The sequence below is a fragment of the Salvia miltiorrhiza genome, chromosome 8 (assembly GCF_028751815.1).
Source record: "Salvia miltiorrhiza cultivar Shanhuang (shh) chromosome 8, IMPLAD_Smil_shh, whole genome shotgun sequence".
Classification (NCBI taxonomy): domain Eukaryota; kingdom Viridiplantae; phylum Streptophyta; class Magnoliopsida; order Lamiales; family Lamiaceae; genus Salvia; species Salvia miltiorrhiza.
In genome coordinates this window covers 38,111,327-38,133,721 of record NC_080394.1, presented here as the reverse complement: position 1 = coordinate 38,133,721, position 22,395 = coordinate 38,111,327, and the positions used below count along the sequence as shown (strand labels likewise).

General features: G+C 36.3%; 2 protein-coding genes across 2 annotated transcripts; both read left to right on the top strand.

Annotated features, from left to right (window-relative positions):
- Positions 1 to 2,539: 2,539 nt before the first annotated feature.
- Positions 2,540 to 4,793, top strand: LOC130996663 (probable small nuclear ribonucleoprotein G). The gene is made up of 4 exons (XM_057921961.1): positions 2,540 to 2,680; positions 2,771 to 2,793; positions 4,346 to 4,467; positions 4,571 to 4,793. The coding sequence occupies exons 1-4, from the start codon at positions 2,646 to 2,648 to the stop codon at positions 4,631 to 4,633; spliced, it is 243 nt and encodes an 80-aa protein (XP_057777944.1). The 5' UTR covers positions 2,540 to 2,645; the 3' UTR covers positions 4,634 to 4,793.
- A 2,509-nt stretch (positions 4,794 to 7,302) lies between these two features.
- On the top strand, positions 7,303 to 9,709 carry LOC130996662 (rho GTPase-activating protein 5-like). Its single transcript, XM_057921960.1, has 5 exons — positions 7,303 to 7,947; positions 8,411 to 8,531; positions 8,626 to 8,745; positions 8,817 to 9,047; positions 9,121 to 9,709. Exons 1-5 carry the CDS (start codon positions 7,655 to 7,657, stop codon positions 9,538 to 9,540), a joined length of 1,185 nt encoding a protein of 394 aa, XP_057777943.1. The 5' UTR covers positions 7,303 to 7,654; the 3' UTR covers positions 9,541 to 9,709.
- Positions 9,710 to 22,395: the final 12,686 nt, after the last annotated feature.

Sequence of the window (22,395 nt, the reverse complement as noted above, 5' to 3'; positions counted from 1 at the left end):
CTATATTATTGATTAACAATTATATGAATTATAAGGAATTGCATTCTCAGACTGAATACCAGTTATCACTAATAGAACTTGCATATTGATCACTTATTTGCGTTTGTTAGTCTAATGACAGTATGGTTAATGTTTGGGATCAAAGGTTTCATACTCGAATCACCGATACAATAGCTTTGAAATTATTTAAATATTCTTTCACGAAAAAAAAAGCATAACTTGTTCTCATAATTAAGGAGTGATATGATGCTAGCACATCAATTTGATCCATATTAATTAATAGCACACACTTCCCATCAAAACCTTTTTTTAATTCACAGTCGATATGAAGAAAAAGGAATTACTAAAACCTGTTAACAAGTTCGCACAAGTAAGATTACTTTAAAAAATGTAAGAGTGAGACTTTCTCATCAAAACAATAAGATAATGCTATGTTTTTTTAAAAATAAAAAATAGTGTCTGAATTTAATGACCGTTTGAACTTTGAAGAACCAAAAAATAAATTTGAAAAAGATAAGCTCATTTCATAACTTACTATCAAACAAGTCGTATTTCAACTTCATTAACACAAAAGTCACATATAATGTCAACTTATTTATCCACCATCAATCTTTCAAATCTCTAAATTTTGGCCTTTGTGCATATATTAGAAAACATGAAACATAACATAAGATCAGAAGGAAAATGATGAATTGCAGTAATATCAACACTACACATAGAATCGAAGACTTTCCTTCAAAATTATGTTCATTGGGATCTTATATATAAGGTTTTATTTTCATTTAAATGCAACGAGTGTTAGATATATTTATTTTAGTTTTCACTACATAAGTAAAATGCCAAAATCATATTGATAAACACTTCAGAAGGTAAAACGTGTTTGCGTATAATTGAATTTTTGTCCATAAATGTAATTGATAAAGAAATTTGCAGTTTCTCATCCATTGTAAAAAGAGGCTAGATTAATGAAATGATCAGAAATAAAAGATCAAAATGTCATAAAAGAAACACCTAAAAAGAGGTAACATCATTATACTAATTATAGAAAAACACAACACTCTAGCCATCTAGATGATTTGAACAGTATTGATTAGAGAAAATACATCTTACACTTACTACCATCATCATCAACCAATCTATTAAGCTCACATTTGGTTGGGTGTTTTTAGAGGTTGGAAAGATATTCAATTAGTTGAATCCATTCCTTATTGTTTGGTTTGAGTAATGAGTTAACCATTACTTAACCCAATCACCCAATTGCTACCCCTCAAAATAGAGGGGAAACAAAAGAAATATAATATCTTACTAATGATTCATTTTCATTGTTAAACTAAACACTCAATATAAGTAATGATTATTCATAATACAATATAAGTAATGATTATTGTTATCATTCCACTCTTTTATTTGATTCCATTCCCTTTACATTCCTTTACTTAGGGGTGGAAAATCGGGTTGCGGGTATCGGGTATACCCTCACCCGTCCCGATACCCGCGCGGGTATCGGGTACCCGATACCCGCAAAATTCGGGTGGAGGGTCGGGTGCGGGTATCGCATCCTCAAAAATCGCGGGTAGAGGGTACCCGCGGGTACCCGCATACCCGCAATAAATATTTAAAAAATAAAATTAAATAATTTTATTTAATAATATTAGGAATTAAACCAATTAACCAAAATTAAATATTAGGAATTAAACCAATTTTATTAGGAATTAAACCAATAAATATTAGGAATTAAACCAATTAACCAAAATTAAATATTAGTAATTAAACCAATTTTATTAGGAATTAAACCAATAAATATTAGGAATTTTATTTAATAATATTAGGAATTAAACCAATAAATATTAGGAATTAAACAAATAAATATTTTGAATTAAACCAATAATATTAGGAATTTTATTTAATAATATTAGGAATTAAACCAATAAATATTAGGAATTAAACCAATTAACCAAAATTTAAAAATAAAATTAAATAATTTTATTTAATAATATTAGGAATTTTATTCGTCACAGGTTTTATGGATAATCGATGAAATAGAAATGATATTTTCAATTTTTTTTGTGAAATGTGGGACAAAATACCCTCTCACGGGACGAAATACCCTCCAACGGGACCAAAAACTCGCAAAATTACAATTAAAAAAAAAATCGCGGGACTGTGAGGGTACCCTCATACCCGCAGCGGGTATCCGCTGCGGGTATTCGGGTACCCGCATCGGGGAAGAGGGTCGGGTGAGGGTGCCGTTTTCGGCAGTTTTCGTCCCGCGGGTACCCGCATTTTGCGGGTAGGGTACCCGCGGGTACCCGATTTTCCACCCCTACCTTTACTTGAACCAAATAAACACTAATTCTTTTATGCATTCACCATCACATTGAACCTAATACTATATTGTTTTTAAATATTTGTAAATGGCCCAATAATGATTTTAAATATTTGTAAGGACTTCTGTAATGGCCCCAAATTGATTTTAAATATTTGCAAATGTATTGTTGGGCCTAATATTGGCAGCAGCCCAATATGCTTCCTCCGTATAACACCAGTCCAAACCTTTTTCATAATTGTTTGCCCCTCAATTTCTAGGGTTTTTGACTAGCGCTAAACGCCTAAACCCTGACCGGAATCCTCTCTAGGAACTAGCCATGAGCAGATCGGGACAGCCGCCGGATCTCAAGAAGTAAGCTTTTCCCTGTTTTTATCAGTTAATCCTTGTTTATTGCGCGATTCAAACCAGATATTTTTAACTTTTTTTTCTTCATATTGGCAGGTACATGGACAAGAAGCTACAGAGTGAGTACTCATTTATCCCTCTTAATTATTTCATGTGAATAACGGCATCTGCTGTTTTGTTATCGTTTTCGCTTTTGTCCCTATCCGAAAATAATGATGCTTTAGCTGTTCAATTTTCTTGCGTTTATCTTGTTTTTCATATATATAAAGGGCTAAAATAAGAGCATTTTTAAGATATAAAATAAGAATCATTTTCAGCCCTTAGATCATCAAGACCTGCGGTTGATTCGTAATCCTGTTTGATGGATTTATGGTCCTGAGTTCGAATCCCAAAGATAGCAAAAATTTATTTTTCACAATTCATACCTTTATACAACGAATTCATAAATGTTCTACATAAAATTCATACATTAAAAATTGCTCTTATTTCTTATTTTAAGATATGCTCTCACGGTAGCCCACCCCTATATATATATATATATATATATATATATATATATATATATATAATGTTCCGCTGAGGTTGTTGTTCAGTAATTTGTGTTCTGTATATATATTGTGATTTAGTTCTACGATGAAGCTTGAATCTAAGTCAGCTGGGCAAGATCTTTTTATTTTTTCTTCAACAAACTAAAAACAAATGAAAATGCTCATAATTAGTTGTAATTGGTTCTACGTTGCGCTGTTATAACTTGCCTGTGTTAGATGTTCAAAAATGTTGCTTAGAAGTTCGAGCCACGACCAATAGTACTATTGCACTAATTTATTTCTCCTATTAGGGGCATGTATTATCCTATCTAATATTCCATATATAAAGAATGATATATTTACATGATTGGGAATTCTAAGTAACACTTTTGACACAGGAAGCATTTGATCTTTTAACTATATGATATACTTTGAGTGCAGTTCTTAGGTAAGGTAAGGATAGGCTGCAACCAAAATTCTTATGGCCTTGGGTTACAAAACACCAATCACCTTTGGAAATATGTGCTTTCTTATGCAAGTGTGATAGTCTTTGTAGTTCTTGTAACCTATAAATTAGAGTTCTTAACCTTAGCACTCTGCAGAATATTGGTGTTTGGATTTGAAATTTTCCATCAGCTTGACTGGTTAAAATGTGTTGACACTATCCATGCCTTCTGATTAAAATTCACATACAGACAATATTATGGAAACACATTAGCATAGATTTTAGTATTGTATTCAACACTTTCGTAGTAGTTTACTTTAACTGTAAGTTAGTCATTTAAGCATCTAATGCATGTGTATGAAAATGTTATATATGTATGTTTAACATGGTATTGACTACATATCTAAGTAGTATTTCGGGGTTCATCAATTCAATGATGGTAAGTCTTTAATAAAAAATCAGTTGCCTTAGGCTGACGGGTGAAGTATGCAGGATCCATCTTAACTATATTTGCATCAGGGCTGCTTTAGACAAACTCGATCTAGAACCATCCCCTCATGTTAGTTGTTTAAGAAATGCTTTGATATTCAAGGTCATTGAAATTGGATGTTTTCTGTAGGTTGCCTGCATTGCAGTTCTTTGTTTTCACTTTCGCTGTAGTCTATAAATGTATCCATACTCTGATACTGTACTTTCCAGTAAAGCTTAACGCCAACCGCATGGTGGTCGGAACTCTGCGTGGTTTCGATCAGTTCATGAACCTGGTGGTGGACAATACTGTCGAGGTGAATGGAAATGAGAAAACTGACATCGGCATGGTGGTGAGTCTTTGTCGAACCCCTGGTGGTTGAGAATTTTTGTATGCTTTTCAACATCATGATGGTCAATGAAGCTTACAAATGTTGTTGTTTGTTTCTATTGCAGGTAATTAGAGGTAACAGCGTGGTTACTGTCGAAGCTCTTGAGCCGGTTAGTAGAGCACAATAAACTTGTATATTGCTTGTGTATGCATCCAATCTGATCTGTAGTGGCAGCTCATATGGAATGCTGTGACTGTAGTGATTTCAAACTCTAATTCCTTACTTGCCAGATTATTTGTATTCAACGGTGTATTTTGATTTGTTGCAAGTTTGTGCCTTTATTTTCAGTCTATGGTTGCCTGCTGTTTAGCATAATTAATCTTCTGTCGTATTTTCTATGGAAATATTGCGACTTATAAAGCATAGGTTGGAATTCTTTATTTTAAATGATACATTTTTTGAAAATAAATATAAATACTAAATATAATTAATAAGTAAATTAAAAACTTCTAAATTCAATCAATATAATTCCCTTCTCTTTACTTGCATTAAAAATTCTTATAATAATAAAAATATTTAAATAAAATTACAAAAACTGATATATCTATATATAAAATATATAAAACAAATTTCACTGTTTTTAAGAAATAAATGGTGAAATAGCATTTGTTTGGGACATAATTTTATTTTGGCTCATATAAGAAATTTAATTTGTATATTTCCCCTGTCCTCTTTATTTTTTCTTTTTTTAAGCGTCCAATAATATACTGTATTTTTATTTGCGTCGCAAAGTGTTACTTTATTTTTTTTCGTATAAAAAATGTAAGGAGCGTCTCTTCTGTTGGAAAACCTCTCCTTCCTTTTCGGCCCCAAAAAACCAAAATTTGTTATCGCTTTTGCTTTTTTTTTTTATGCTTTCTGTAATCTCTTCATGGTGACCGTTGCGAATGGCATCCCTTTTTCGATTCTTCATTTCGATACCACTACTTTTTTAGTTCATTATGTTATCTAGAGCAAAATAAAATAAAATAAAGGGGAGTGCTCCGCTCCTTCAACTACATTATTTGGTCATCACGTTTTTCTGTGAAATACTATAATATAATAATGAAGACAGGAATATGAAATTTCGAAACAAAGTGAGATGATTCCAAGGACGTATGATACATGCCAAAATTTGTGGAGCAAAACACATGTTTGGTATAACAATGAGGGAAAAAGAAAATCCCATTTCTGATTTCTGCCTCTCTTATGAAAATGTGCAACCACTCCATTCTTGTTTTTTTCTTTCATGGGCCTTGATTCTCATAGTGGGAGGAGTCACGGCTCTTGATGCATGAATTCACATCATAACCTACCCCCAAATACTGCAATCATGTTGATCAACTGTCTCCGCTCGCAGACTATCATTGTTTCATGAAATTTGTTCATAAATACATAGCGCAGCAATTAAATTTCATCTTCTGCCCTACACTCCTAGGGCCTAGAGCTTATACAATTTTGAATTTTCATAATGATATACTACAACATTTATTTCAATCCAAGACATTATTATTATCTTCCTCAAGACATCGATACAATATACACAAATGACACACACCCTGCACCGTTGAAATTTTTTATTTTCATTTATGAGTCGTGGGATTGTCGATGAATGCAAACCAAATCCTCTATCAATTCATCGTACAAATTTTTTTATTGCGTCTCTACCAATTTTTTTCTTATGGAAATTTGGTTGGAAGGTTTTTGACCTTTCTTGATATGTGATATCATCCATATATAACTATTATATGAGATGTGCATAAAATGATCTAGCTTGTTAAAAATGAGGCATGCGTTAAACATTTTAGTTTACCACAATAAAGAAGCTAATTAATTATTATGATGCCGGTGTCTGAAAATAAAAGTATGCAAGTTGGTTAATCCAAATTCACGGGGCAATATTTAACATCACGCTTAATCATCGGATGCTTTCAACCATGCTTTACAAAGCTTATCATGAGTTTATTCTAATTATTTATTAATATTCATGTCTCACATTTCTATTATATTAGTGTATATAATGTTTATACCAATAATATTATATCGCCACAAATATTTAATGCACTGACACGAGAATTCAAAATCAATTATGCGATGCGAGGCCCTTTATTATCTCAAAACACGCGATTAACTTCAGGAATAAAATGTTATAGGAACCTGCCGATTTTTTTTTTTTTTTTTCTCTTTTGCATCTTGATGCCAACTGTATCTTGATCCAGTGTCAGTAATTATTATAAGCTGGTGGAAGTAGTTAGAGTGCATTTTAAATAAAACCATATTTGAATAATATGGAGAAGATCCTTAATTAGTTAAATGTAGGAGGAGAGTACCTAAATTCTAGAGCACTAAGTAAAGACAAATATTAGTAAGAAGTTACCTCGGATATGGACTTGCAATGATTCCTGTGAACAAAGTGGATCCAACTAAGATAGCCTGTCATTTTTCAGCATTTTGCTGATAAATTATACTTTGGAATTGTATTGTACCTCCTACAATTTTAAACAATAGTAATTTTTTAAAAAATGCACTTTTCCCATATAAAAAGTGCTACTTGCCCTTCAAACATTATGAGGCTAGCTAGTAAATACCAGACAATTTCAAAACATGAGACCAAATGCTAATCGTAATAAATGAACTTGACTTCAAAAAGGACAACTCATTAATTAGACTATTTATATAAATACAGGAGTGCCATTACTTAGGTTTAGGTTTCAGATTACATTTTTATAAATTCTCTTTCAATTCGTGTTTCGTTTCATTAGTGTAATATATTTTTTACAAAAAACATTGTTCATGGCTCCATACTTTAATATCACAAAAATATATACGTTATGGCATAAAAAATAAAGTGCAGATAAAGCATGAGGAAAATTACATAAATGATGATGTACAAGTCCCACCTTCCACAAAAACTTTACTTGAATCAAACTCTACTCAACAATTCTCTCTCTCTCTCAAAAAATAATTGTCTTGTTCTTACACCATTAATCCACCCATCCACCACCAACCCCGTAATCATTAAGCTGCAGTTTTTACACAAAAACAAGAGACTAATTAATCCACCCCAACTACCAAACACTTCCCTATTCAATATTTTTCCCTCCATGAAAACCCCCCCTCCCTCAAAATCTTGAAACACACACAACACGCTCGCTTTAAAGGAGGAAGTATGACAGAGATACTACGTTCCCCGCCCCAACAACTGCCATCCACCTCCATCTCTGTTGATGGCATAGGCGAAGGGGATCAGGTGCCTGTTTTGGCTGTTTTCTTGACTGTGTTTAGGAAATCTTTGGTGGGTTGCAGAAGCAGGTCTGGGGTTCAAGAACAGGCCATAATGGAGATTGGCTGCCCTACCAATGTTAGGCATGTTGCTCATGTTACCTTTGATAGGTTTAATGGCTTTCTTGGCCTTCCTGTTGAGTTTGAACCTGAAGTTCCTAGAAGGCCTCCTAGTGCCAGGTCAGCATTTTCTGCATCAATCTTCTTCTTTTACAATCTTGTTGTAATGCTTTCTTCAACCAACATGTTGTTTACCTTAGAATAACTATGTTACTTGTGCATGGCTATAGCCATATTTAGATTACTTGCTTTTGCATAACCAAAGTAACAGCTAATTCTCTTGAATGTGTATTTTGAGTGCAACGGCCAAATGTGTAAGTATATGTACTAGCTAGCAAAAAGTTTTGAACTTTTCTGCAGAATGTTATCTTCAATAGTAATTTGTGTTTCAATCTCTTTTCATGATATCTTGCTTTTTGAAAAGTTGTGTGTGTGGTGTTAATTTATATGAAAGACGATATCTAAAGAGGAATAATGAGTTAAGTTGATGGTGTAAAAGAGATGGGATGGAAATCATGTGGTGATTGTGTTTCTTGGTTGGTAAGTTAATAGCTGATGAATATATAATTTTGTGGTGGAGTAGTACGAGAGTGTTTGGAGTTTCAACGGAGTCGATGCAGCTCTCTTTCGATGGCAGAGGTAACTGTGTGCCTACCATCCTACTCATGATGCAACGACGCTTGTACTCGCAGAGAGGCCTCCAGGTAGTATACATGATCATGATCATGACTTGCACTTTGTGTTATGATCACACAAATGTGTGTAGTGTATGTGAAGTTGGTTAAAAATGTTTTGCAGTCTGAAGGTATCTTCAGAATCAATCCAGAAAATGGGCAGGAAGAGTATGTGAGGGAGCAACTAAACAATGGATTGATCCCAGATGACATTGATGTTCACTGTTTAGCAGGTCTCATTAAGGTAGTAGCCAAGCTATAGTCTCTTCACAGTGAATCAATTCATGATCAAACTTGATTGTATATATATAATAGGCCTGGTTCAGAGAGCTGCCGAAAGGGGTGTTGGACTCTCTGGAGGCGGAGCAGGTGATGCAGGCGCAGACGGAGGAGGAGTGTGCTCAGCTCGTCTCCCTCCTCCCGCCCACGGAAGCAGCCCTCTTGGATTGGGCCATCAACCTCATGACCGACGTTGCTCAGTTTGAGCATCTCAACAAGATGAATGCACGCAACATCGCCATGGTTTTCGCCCCCAATATGACTCAGGTACAACTCAATGAATGAATTAGTTATGAATGAGTTTGTGGTGGGTTGCTGATGAAGTGAATCCTTGTTGTAGATGTCTGATCCCCTCACAGCACTCATGTACGCTGTCCAAGTAATGAATTTCCTCAAGACTCTGATCGTCAAAACCTTGAGGCAGAGGGAGGATTGTGTGGTGGATGTGGATGATGATCGCGATCACACCAACTCCAAGAAACGAGAATGTGAGATACGCCAAGAGGAAGAAGAAGCCAAAGAAACTGGATTTCTGAGTTGCATTGACACCAACATCTTAGTAGCAGCAGCAGATGGGAAATGCCATAGCATGAGACATGTTGTTGAAGGTGGAAGAAATGAGTCGATAATTCCGAGGTCGAAATCGAGGAGTTGGAATGAAGTGAAGAAAGGATCCAAGAAAGGCAGCTCTGCCTCTCAATCAGAGATTTACGACATCGGTGAAGTGAGCGTCATTAGGCGTGCCAATTCATGGCGATGAACTTGTTTGCAATTTTCATTAATCTACTATTATTCCTTTGCCTTTACGTGCTTGTGAATTCGGAATTTGGTATGTACAGATTGCTGTTTTTCTTCGGAAAACCAGCCTCGATTGGAATGTGTAATTTAATACTATTATTTTTAAGTTGAGAATGTGATGTGATTTACAACTTCTAATCTTCACATTGGACTTTCTTTTTCTACTAATTATTCTCTCATTTGGATTTTGTTTTTTGTTTTTTATGGAAAACCGGCAAGATTTTGTTGAGAACAAGAACAGATGACCCTCCACAAACACTACAAGAAAACACTCCTCCAACGATTGAAATCAACGACCGAAAAAAATGGTTGCTAAAAAGACTGGCCTAACAACCGAAAATATTTAAACGACGATCGAAATATATTATTTATGTATTTATATTAATTAACGACCGTTCCACACGGTCGTTGAAAGTTAACGATCGAATCCACAACCGTTCCACAAGATTGTTGATTTTTCAAAAAATCTGACACCGATTAAAGTTAACAACCGTACACATTCGGTCATTACATATTTATTGATTTTACGACCGTTTCATTCGGTCGTTAGATAACGACAGTAAATACAATCGTTATCTTTTCCGTAATGTCATAAGTTCCCGACCAAATCAAATGTGTAAAGACTCGTTAAATCTTAAAAAAAATGATCGTTAAATATAACGACCGAAATAAACGATCGTTGACCCTGGAACGACGATGCAAACGAAGACCATCAATACGGTCGTTAATGCTATTAACGACCGTTTACGGGGGAATAACGACCAAATTTTTGATCGTTAGAGCCACAATTCTTGTAGTGAAACGGCGGGGATTCTTTCCAAACATGCAGTTCATCCACATCTCTTGCAGCTCTCTAGCTAAGCAATGAGCTATGATATTTTGATTCCTTCTAAGTTCTAACATGCTTTATCTTCAAATCTGCATCGATCTCAAGTCTGTCAGACAACAAGTAGCAAGAACTCGATGTTGGATTAAATTCTTAATTAATCCAATTAGTGGACAAATATATATATAATTAATGTAAATAAATATTATCATATTATGTATATATTAAATGTTATATTTATTATTTGTTGAGGGACCAAATAATAAATATAGATAACTTGAGAAGTTATAAATATGGGGTCTGGTCCCCGGGAAACTGTACCGTTCTGTATTCTTTTTCCCATCAAAAGAAATACGCTAAGAGAAGATACAGTATTCCTGGAAGATCAAATCTTCATACAGAATTCGTAATGGCTTCAGGTTAGTGATTCCGGTTTAATTATTTTCAGTTTATCATCATAGATTCTGTGGTAATTACATGAATTACTTCTAACAAGTGGTATCAGAGCCACTCTATCGATGATTTTCTGAATTTTGAATGTTAACGGAAATTGGATTTTTTTATAAAATCTGAAGATTTCCGTGTCGGTAATGTGAAATAAAACTGATTTGGTTTATTCAACTATTTAAACAAAGTTGATTAACTAAATTTGATATGTGAATTCTCGTGAACTGACGTCAATTCTTGTGATATTCAATCGCCCAGAATGATGAAACTTACATATTTAATTGCCGAAATGATTGCTTTGTTTGAAGATTTGCATCATATGAATTGGGGTATTGAAAAAGGTGAAATTATAGTTTACTAATTTATAAACGACGGCTGCATATTTAATTTGCGCCGACCATTGTGAATTACAATTTGCGGTATTGCTGATAACTTTGAAGTTATCATAATTGTGCAGAATGTTAATTGGTTAATTGATATGCCAATTCAAATTTGTTTGGGCACTGTGATTAATTAAAGATAATATGTTAATAAAATATTATGCTATTTTCTTTATTATTCTGGGATTTTATGCGATTGGAATCCATGAATACAAAATCAGTTCTTTACTATGATTATCGTGGATAATTTTTTTTTATGAATATTTTTTTTATTGGATATTTTATTGGGATAGATGTATTAATTTCTTAAGGATCTTCTCCCTATGGGATAGATTTTAATACGTCTTAAGGATCGTCTCCCAATAATAATATCTATTGTTTGTTGTATATTAAATAAATTGATTGAAGTAAAATGTCGCCAAAGTGACCCCTTTTATGTAGATCAATTTATTTAATACATTTGGTATAGTTGTGAGTTTATAATTCATGCGTTTATAAATTGACCCAAAGGTTAATTGATGCTTGGCAGAATTATATACACACTTGTGGTAATAAATGTGTGACAATTATATGTATTATATGTGGGCAACATATTAATCCAAAGATTAATTCGTTGTTCGACATACCTTATTGTCAATGTTTGATTACTGCAACAAGAGTACCGTTTACAATTAATATTACTATCCAAAGATATGATATTAGTGTTGTGTTTGGTATCTTGAGATGGGATTAACCATTATTTTGAATTTACTATCCAATTATGGATATTGATGTGAACTTGTTCTTATTTCTTTTGTTTTATATTCAGCTACTTCGTCTTCCGCTGCCACAATATCTTCTAACATCAATTCTGTGCCCATGCTTAATGGGACTAATTTCAAGGAAGGGAAAAGGCACTTGATGATAGTGCTTGGCTGTATGGAATTAGACCTTGCACTTAGGGCGGAACAACCTGCACCTCTCACTGCAGACAGCGCCCCTGATGATAAAAGGGATTTTGAGAGGTGGGACCGTTCTAACCGCATGAGTCTAATGATCATGAAACACAGCATTCCGGATGCCTTTAGGGGTCCAGATTCTGAGGAGATTACTAGTGCTAAAGATTTCCTTGACGAAATTGAACAACGTTTTGCAAAAAATGATAAGGTTGAAATGACGTCACTTCTGACTTCTTTGATGTCTATGAAGTATAAGGGTCAAGGAAATGTAAGGGAGTACATTATGGAGATGTTTCATCTTGCTTCAAAACTCAAGGCACTTAAGATTGAGCTTTCTGAGGAATTGCTCGTTCTTATGGTCTTGGTTTCGCTTCCACCACAGTTTAACCAATTTAAAATTAGTTACAACTGTCAAAAGGAGAAATGGTCTCTAAACGAGCTCATTTCTCATTGTGTGCAAGAGGAAGAAAGGTTGAAGCGTGATAAGACCGAAAGTGCTCACTACACTAGTACCTCCAAAGATAAGGGCAAGAAAAGAAAGTATACAAATGAAGCTGCTAAGGGTCCGACTCAAAAGATACGGCAACAAGCTCCAAAAGCTTGTTTCTTTTGTAACAAGTTTGACCACATGAAGAAAGAATGTCCCAAATATCGCGCTTGGCGTGCAAAGAAAGGTGACATTCTTGCTTTGGTCTGTTCTGAGGCTAATTTAACTTCAGTACCTAGAAATACTTGGTGGATAGATACTGGTGCTACTACTCACATAAGTATTTCTATGCAGGGTTGTCTAAGCCACCAGAAGCCAAGTGATGATGAAAGACACATCTTTATGGGCGATGGAAATTCGGTGGAAGTGGAAGCAATTGGACATTTTAGGTTGTTATTAGAAACTGGTTTTTATTTGGATTTGAAAGACACATTTGTTGTACCGTCTTTTAGACGGAATTTGGTCTCTGTTTGTTTATTGGACAAATCAGGATATTGTTGTTCATTTGGAAACAATCTGTTTACTTTGTCTTTGAATTCAAATGTTGTTGGAACTGGTTATTTAAGTGCCTATGACAACCTTTATTTGTTGGGAACAATTGCATCATATAATGAAACCTTGCACGTGGAATCACGTGGTACTAAACGCAAATTAAATAAAGAAAATTCTGCATCATTATGGCACAAACGTTTAGGTCATATCTCAAGAGGTAGAGTTGAACGTCTTGTGCATGATGGCATTTTGGAATCGCTTGACTTCACAGACTTTAATGTCTGTGTAGATTGCATAAAGGGAAAACAGACCAAAATTAAAAGATTAGGTGCCAACAGAACTACAGACGTCTTAGAATTAATTCATACTGATATTTGTGGGCCATTCCCTACAGCATCTTGGAATGGTCAACAATATTTCATTACATTCACAGACGACTATTCACGTTATGGCTACCTATATCTAATTCATGAGAAATCTCAATCTTTGGACGTGTTCAAAGCTTATAAAGCTGAAGTTGAGAATCAACTCAACAAAAGAATTAAGATCGTCAGATCTGATCGTGGTGGTGAATACTACGGTAGGTATGATGGATCAGGTGAACAACGTCCAGGACCATTTGCTAAATTCCTAGAGGAATGTGGTATCGTCCCACAATACACAATGCCAGGGTCGCCTAGCATGAATGGTGTATCTGAAAGACGAAATAGGACTCTTAAGGATATGGTGAGGAGCATGATTGCTCATTCTACCTTACCCGAGTCCCTCTGGGGAGAAGCATTAAAGACAGCAGCTTACATTCTGAATCGAGTACCAACTAAAGTAGCAGCTAAAACACCTTATGAACTTTGGACTGGTCGAAAGCCTAGTCTAAAGCATTTTCATATTTGGGGATGTCCTGCTGAGGCAAAGCCTTATAGGCCACATGAAAAGAAATTGGACTCCAAAACAGTTAGCAGCTATTTTATTGGTTACTCTGAGAGATCTAGGGGCTATAAGTTTTATGATCCCACATCTAGAAATATTTTTGAGACGGGAACTGCGGTGTTCTTTGAGGATGTTGAGTTTGGGGGGAGAAATAAGGTTAGAGATATTGTCTTTGAGGAGGAATTGAGTTCTACTTCAGTTCTTACTATCACTTTTGACGATGTTCAGGTGTCCGCACCTACCATTGATCAAGAAGTGAATCCAGAACCTCAACAAGACAATGTTGAAATCTCCATTCCAGAAGTGCAACCTCAACAACCTCAAGAACAAGTGTCATTAAGGAGATCCACGAGAGAAAGGAGAAATGCAATTTCGGATGATTACATTGTATTTCTTCTTGAACATGAGGACAATGGAATGATGGAAGATGATCCTATCAACTCTCATCAAGCCTTGAAAAGTCCTAACTCTCAAAATTGGATGGATGCCATGAAAGAAGAGTTTGATGCTATGCAATATAATACCGTTTGGAGAATCGTCCCATTATCTGAAGGTGTTGAACCAATTGGTCGTAAATGGCTATTTAAAACCAAAAGGAATGCAAATGGTAATGTGGAGAGGTATAGGGCACGCCTTGTAGCCAAAGGCTATACTCAGAAAGAAGGCATCGATTTTAATGAGACTTTCTCTCCTGTTTCATCGAAAGACTCTTTTAGGATAATTATGGCGCTTGTTGCTCATCTTGATCTTGAGTTACATCAGATGGATGTAAAGACTGCGTTTCTCAATGGAGACATTGAAGAAACAATTTATATGTGGCAACCAGAACACTTTGAGGTGGGAGACCCAAAGAAAATGGTTTGCAAATTAGAGAAATCCATCTATGGACTCAAACAAGCTTCTCGTCAATGGTACCACAAATTTCATCAGGTAATTATCTCATTTGGTTTTGAGACGAACGTTGCCGATGATTGTGTGTATCACAAGTTCAGTGGGAGTAAGTGTATATTTCTGGTTCTATATGTCGATGACATATTGCTTGCCACTAATGACATGGGCTTATTGCACGAAACCAAGAGATTTCTATCAAACAAATTTGAGATGAAAGATCTTGGAGAAGCCTCTTTTGTTTTGGGTATTGAGATACATCGTGATCGTTCTCGAGGTATCCTCGGATTATCACAAAAGGGCTATATCAATAAAATACTCAAAAGGTTCGGCATGCAAGATTGTAAACCAGGTGATACCCCTATTTCTAAAGGAGACAAGTTCAGTCTAAAACAATGCCCAAAAGGTAACCTTGAAATTCAAGAAATGCAGAAGATTCCATATGCATCAGTAGTTGGAAGTCTTATGTATGCTCAAGTATGTACGCGTCCGGATATTTCGTACATTGTTGGGATGTTAGGAAGATATTTAAGCAACCCTGGTATGGAACATTGGAGAGCAGCCAAAAGGGTTTTAAGGTATCTTCAGAGAACAAAAGATTACATGCTCACATATAGAAAATCAGATAATTTGGAGGTCGTAGGATATTCGGATTCTGATTTTGCTGGATGCCAAGATAGTCATAAATCTACATCAGGCTATGTTTATCTATTGGCTGGAGGAGCTATATCTTGGAAAAGTGTCAAACAGACACTAGTAGCTTCTTCAACCATGGAGGCAGAGTTTGTAGCATGCTATGAGGCATCAAACCATGGAATATGGTTGCGAAATTTTGTCACTGGGCTGCGCGTTTTGGAGAATGTTGAAAGACCACTCAAGCTATTCTGTGACAATAAATCAGCAGTACTGTATTCCAACAACAACAAGAGCTCGTCAAAGTCAAAACACATCGACATAAAGTTCCTTGTTGTTAAAGAAAGAGTGCAAAATAAACAAATATCTATAGAGCATATTGGGACAAACTCCATGATTGCGGATCCGTTCACAAAAGGCTTACCGCCCAAGGTCTTTCATGAGCATGTTGCTCGTATGGGTGTTGTGTCATTTGATGATATTATAGTTTAGTGGGAGTTTGTATTCCATTTGTTTTATATTGGTTTCAGATACTTATGTATTTAAGTATTTTCTGCAGAAATATAGTATTCAGTATTTCACTCTATTCGTGACCTCACTTTAGATTAAAGAGGACCAGTCGAAAATATACATGTTTGATTAACATTGCGTGTTATTTTCGTTTGACCATTGATCTGTGTCATTTAACTATATTTGTATATGTGACCATTGATGAGTTAAGTCATGATTTTTATGACGAAAACTGCTTTGATCCTATATGTATATAGTTGATGGACGAGATTGTTAAAGAATATACATTTTATGATAGCATATTAAGAGCTCATAAAGTCTTACATTTATTATGTTATATATGTTGCCCAAGTGGGAGATTGTTGGATTAAATTCTTAATTAATCCAATTAGTGGACAAATATATATATAATTAATGTAAATAAATATTATCATATTATGTATATATTAAATGTTATATTTATTATTTGTTGAGGGACCAAATAATAAATATAGATAACTTGAGAAGTTATAAATATGGGGTCTGGTCCCCGGGAAACTGTACCGTTCTGTATTCTTTTTCCCATCAAAAGAAATACGCTAAGAGAAGATACAGTATTCCTGGAAGATCAAATCTTCATACAGAATTCGTAATGGCTTCAGGTTAGTGATTCCGGTTTAATTATTTTCAGTTTATCATCATAGATTCTGTGGTAATTACATGAATTACTTCTAACACTCGAAGCTCCGACATTATCAACTTCAAGTGAGCAAACCACATCACATGCCAACTTGCAATCTGTCTCCAACAGAGCCTTGCCAAGACCTAACTCTTTTAAGTCATGAAAGAGCTTCCTTGATTCCCAAGGTCTCACCTTAGCAGACCATGGAACCTCAAAGATTTTGCAGCAACAAATGATGATTCCTTGAGGCACAGGAACCTTCTCCTTCCGCACTAGAGAATTTTTTTCTTTCCAAATTTGACATAGCAACATCACAGTCTTGACTTTATTCTCATGGAGTGATTCGCTGTGATAAAAAAAACAAGTCACGAAAGTCCTCAAACCCCCTACTCTTTAACACTCCTCCGCAACGGGCAATTAATAAAGGAATGCAAGCTATTTTTATGAAATATTATTGTGCGCGATTCTCCACAGAATAATCTTAACTTTGGGGGTACCTTAAGGTCCCAAATGTTGTTCCACCTTCCAGCTGCTCCAAAAGCTTGGTCGACCGTGATGGAGCAGGCCAACTTATAAGCCAATTTGAGTATAGCTCTCAGTTTTTTTATAAATGCTAAATAAGTCTGTCCTGGTTGGAAGAGGCAGGGAACATAATACCTAATACTCCCTCCGTCCCATCAAGAAAGACCTAGTTCTTTTCGGCACATGGATTAAGAAATTGGTATTTTGTGTATTAAGTGTGGTAGGTGAAAAAGTAAAAAAATGAATAAAGAGCAATTTTTTTGCTATTTTTATAAACTGGTCTTGTTTCGTGGGACAGACCAAAAAGAAAACTTGATCTTGCTTTATGGGACGGAGAGAGTATATCTTTAACATCATTTTCAGAGAAGATGTCCTCCAACAGCTCAACATCCTTTCTTTTTGTACCAGGAATGATTAACTCAGAGACCCGCACGTTATTCATGTCAGACAGATATGTGATCGACACAAAGAAACTCTCATCTTTTCGAACCCAAGGATCTCCAAAAACCTTTACCTTTAAGTCATCACCGATCCTTAATCTAACACCCATATCCAAATAAGTAGGTCTAAATGGGTGTACTAATATATGGTAAATTGGACAAGAGCAACCTACAAACTTACTCAAGCGACGTTCTTTCTTTTTTATTTTAATTTAGGCTGAATAACATTGTTCAACTTAAAGTGTATTTCTAGATTGCTTGCAAATGGTCAATCATAGAGTGATAAGTTGCCCAAGTCTTATCCACGAAAAAAACTTAACAGTGCTAATGAAATATATGTCACACACAGAAAAATAAATACATCTTAAACATCCTAATCAAATTGTTCAAGGTTTGTTTCAAGCGAAAAAGAAATAAGTTCAAAGTAAAGACAAGAATAACTTTAACTCAAATAACAAGAGAAAAACGAGTCTAAGGTCCAGGAATATTCGCCCCGAGAGTTACCACGTTAGCAAAAGATGAGCACAATTTATCAATCCTAACAACGCATTCACATAGGAACTCAATGCAATAACTCTCGTATTCATCTTTGAGACTATGCAAAATAATTAATTAGAACTAACAAATCAATTAGATTACACGTTTCCGATCAAATCCAACGTCGATTAAACCATGATCCAACGATAAATTCATGTCTCGATATCATTCATCGTTTACAGAGATTAATCAATGGTCAATTGATAATCATAACAAAAATAATTTAATCAACAAGCACAAATCAATCACAAACAATTTTAACTCGTCAATTCGAATATCCCAAACCTTAGAATAGGAAATTAGTTCATAATGTTGTAGAAATTAAAAGGAGAAGAACTTTATATTAAATTGAGGTTTTTTATAAAAAGAAAAAGAAAAAAAAGCCTTTGAAAGCACAGTAATGCAGACTAGAGGTACGAGACTCGGAAAGGAGCTCGTCAAACATGAAACAAAGCAAAAAGCGATTTAAAAACCATTCAAAAAATCGTCCACCTCCATTTCGTCCGACCAACGGCCTGTGGCGATATTATTCATAACACGCAAACTAGCACTTCCGCTATGATCAATGACGAAGTCCCTCGGCTTCTGACCCATTTCCTCCGCATTTCTGAGGCGGCTTTTTATGCTATCTTCCTGATTCTATGGAACGCGCGGACGTTCCATACCTTTTGGAGGACGTCCCCGTCGCTTAGGCGGTGCTTGCTCAACAAGCATTTGCATTCCTTGGCTAACCTGCGCCTCTAACCGACTGATACGACTATCAATATCTTCTGGAGCAGTAGTGTGCGAGTCTTTGCTTTGCCCACCCAAATCACCATCCAATTTTTTAGCCTGACAAACCAACTCTCCAGCTTGCTCAGAATGGCGAGCTTCATCCAAATCAGCAGCAGCCGTAACAATCTCAGTCGGATCCCCAGCCGGCGTCTCCATCTCAATTTCCTCGTCCACCTCGTCCTCACTACCAGTCGTCTTATGAAGCTCCTGATCAACCGAAACCAACACCGCTGCTTCCGGCTCGTATAACGCTATCTCCTCAGAGCCATAATCGTCAACCCTCTTGGAATCCAGAACTGGGTTACTGCCAGCAATCTCATGGCCTTCATTCTGGAAATCATGCTGCTGCATCCCCGTCGCCAAATGGCCAAAACTAGAAGTGTTCTGCTGTTCCCCCGTTGTTTGCACGATTGGGACAACAACCTTCTTGCCCTGCTCCACAATGTGCCATTGTTTATGAGTCACCACACCAGACTGATTGTTAGGAGCAGCCGTCAGATTTTCCTGAATAGCTACCGGCTCCACACGTCGCTTTTTTCGACATGTTTCTTGAGAATGCCCAGTTATTTTGCAACGACGACAGTAAAGAGGCAAATTTTCAAAGACAAATTCAACATGGAATGATGTATCCTCACCATCAATTAAAAGAGTAGAAGGTAGATTTTGCGACATATCGATTTCCACAAGGATTCTAGCGAATTGTCCGAAGTCACGTCGTGCCGACGCTCCATCGATCTTTAAGGGGTGACCCAAATATCTTCCAATTCCAGAAATAACCTGTGGGTTCCAGTATTCTATCGGCAGATAGTGTATGCGAACCCAAACGTCCGCCAAAGGGGAATTCTCTTTGAAAGGATCAAAATTTCGAGTCCATTCACGGAGTCGGAGGAGCCCTTTTGAGAGCTCCCAAACTGCCTTTCCCTTTGCTGTAGCCTTATCTTCAGCCGTAGTAAATCGGAGAGTGAAATAACCTTTTCCCAAAGGAATTAGTTGCCAATCAGAGGCTAAACTCCATAATCTCTGAAGTTCCCACTTTAGTTCCATAGTTGATCTCGGTTTGTCTCCTTTCTGAAGAAACAAACGTCCTGTCAAAGCAAATTCAAAGGCCTTAATCTCCTTAAGATATAGATCCTTCGGTATTTTGAGGGAGAACTGATCGCCCTCCTTAGTAGGCCGCAGATCATGAAATATGTGAGCAGCCAAATCTTGTATTTTCACCGGCTTCTTGCCAGTAGCCTCCGCATAAGAAACTCTATCGTCATTCTTGGGGGAGATGCTAACGATGTCGGAATAAGTGAGAATTTGGGTGGGTTACTTATCTGTCAGATTTGATGAATTACCAGTAGATCGCATTCCGACGGCAACCGCGTCGGAATCAGTACCCGACCCCCTGGGAGGCAGACGCATACCATGGGAGAGATCAGGTTTAGTTCGAACATCAAAGTTGGAAGAAACCGGTGGAAGGTTAAGACCCCCCTTATCTGGACCGATGATCGGCGAACTGGTGGCCATTCGCCGGAAGGGTGAGCCGGAAGGGTGGGGCGGCGCGGTGCAGATGCGTTTGAGGCAAGTGACGCGGCGGCCCCTCCTTGGCCGACTGCTGCCGGAGTCGCGTGAGGAAGAGGGGAGGAGGCGAACGACAGTTGAGCAAGGCCACGGCCCGGAGTGGAGCAGCAGCAGAAGCTGGCTGGCTAGGTTGCTCCGAGCGCGGCGATGGCTGGCTGACGGGTCTCACTAGACGGGGCCGTCCGGTGAGCAGATCGAGCTTCCACTCGGGTGGGCCGGTGAGCAGATCTGCGTCCGGTGAGCTGGTGAGATCTTCTTCAGCGGCGCCGCATCAGCAGCGGCGGAGTCTTCAGCGGCCGCGGCGGGAGCGGACTCGCCGCTTAAAATTTGTAGTCAAAACGAAGAAAAGAGAAAAGCAGCCACCTTTACAGTCAAGAAAAGCAGACGATCCTCTCACCTCTCTCTACAGATATTCTAGAGAGAGAAAAGGCATGCTCCGAGCTTAAAAGGAGAAGAACTAATCCATGGAATTAAAGCAAAGAAAGAAAATAAAGTAATTCTTACTAATTAGAGTGAAAATTCGTTCTAAAAGCAGGGGCGTAGCCAGGGGGCTAGGGGGGGGGGGGGTCTGAAGCCCCTCCCAAATTTTGAGTTTTTTAATATATATATATATATATATATATATATATATATTATAATAGAAATTTGTTTTACAAAAGTTGACTAGCTTGTTATATTTTTCCATTTATAATTAATTTAAGGATAATTGTGTTATTTAAAACTATATAATCTATAAAAATATTATACATTATTATCACTATTATGCTTGTCTTTTAATAGAAAATGCCTAAAATGAATGGAATGCCCAAAAAAAAATTGTTTGCTATTATTACTATGCTTGTCTTATATTATTATTGATTCTAGCTTGTAATTTATTGAAAATATATCATTTATGAAAATATTGTTCGTTATTATTGTTATTATGCTTGTCTATTAATAAAAAATGTCTAAAATGTACGAAATGACAAAAAAAAAGTTTGTAATGTATTGAAATTAATTTGTAATATATTGAAACTGTATAGTATATGAAAATGTTGTTCTTTATAATTACTATTATGCTCGTCTTTTAATAAAAAATGCTTTAAAAATACAGAATGTCCCAAAAAAATTGTAATGTATTGAAACTAATTTGTTATATATTTAAATTATATAATCTATGAAAATGTTGTTCTTTATTATTACTATTATGCTTGTCTTTTAATAAAATAATGCCTTAAATATACGGAATGTTCAAAAAAAAATTCTCAGGGGCGGTAACCACGTGTAAATTCAGCCCCCTCCCAAATTAATTCCTGGCTCCGCCACTGTCTAAAAGCGTAGAGAAATTGAAATAATAATAAACTAATGTGTTTTCCCAAGTCTTCTTGCTTTATAAAGGTGAAAAGATACAAGTTGAAGGTGAAAGGTTCGTGTTTGAATTGTTAAAAACTGCTCTTTAGGGCCAAAATCCCGTCACCATTAAGTTGGAAACCGTCCCAGTAGCCCGGTTGACAGTGAGCCGTGGATGACTGAGCATTCTGTTCCATTTTTCTTCTGACAGTCAGCCTGGATTACTGTACGTCGAGGCGCGCTGCATTTTCTGTTCAATTAGTCATCGTCGTTCATTGTGCGCCACGACTAGCAAGACTTGCACACTCTCTTTTGCATCATTATGAGCTTACTTCAAGATCTTTAAACGCTTTAATGTCAATATATTTTCTTCCACACCTAAAGCATCGTAATTTCACAGTAAGCTCAATTTATACATAAAATTACCACTACACCACACAACTTTTGCAAGAAAATACGA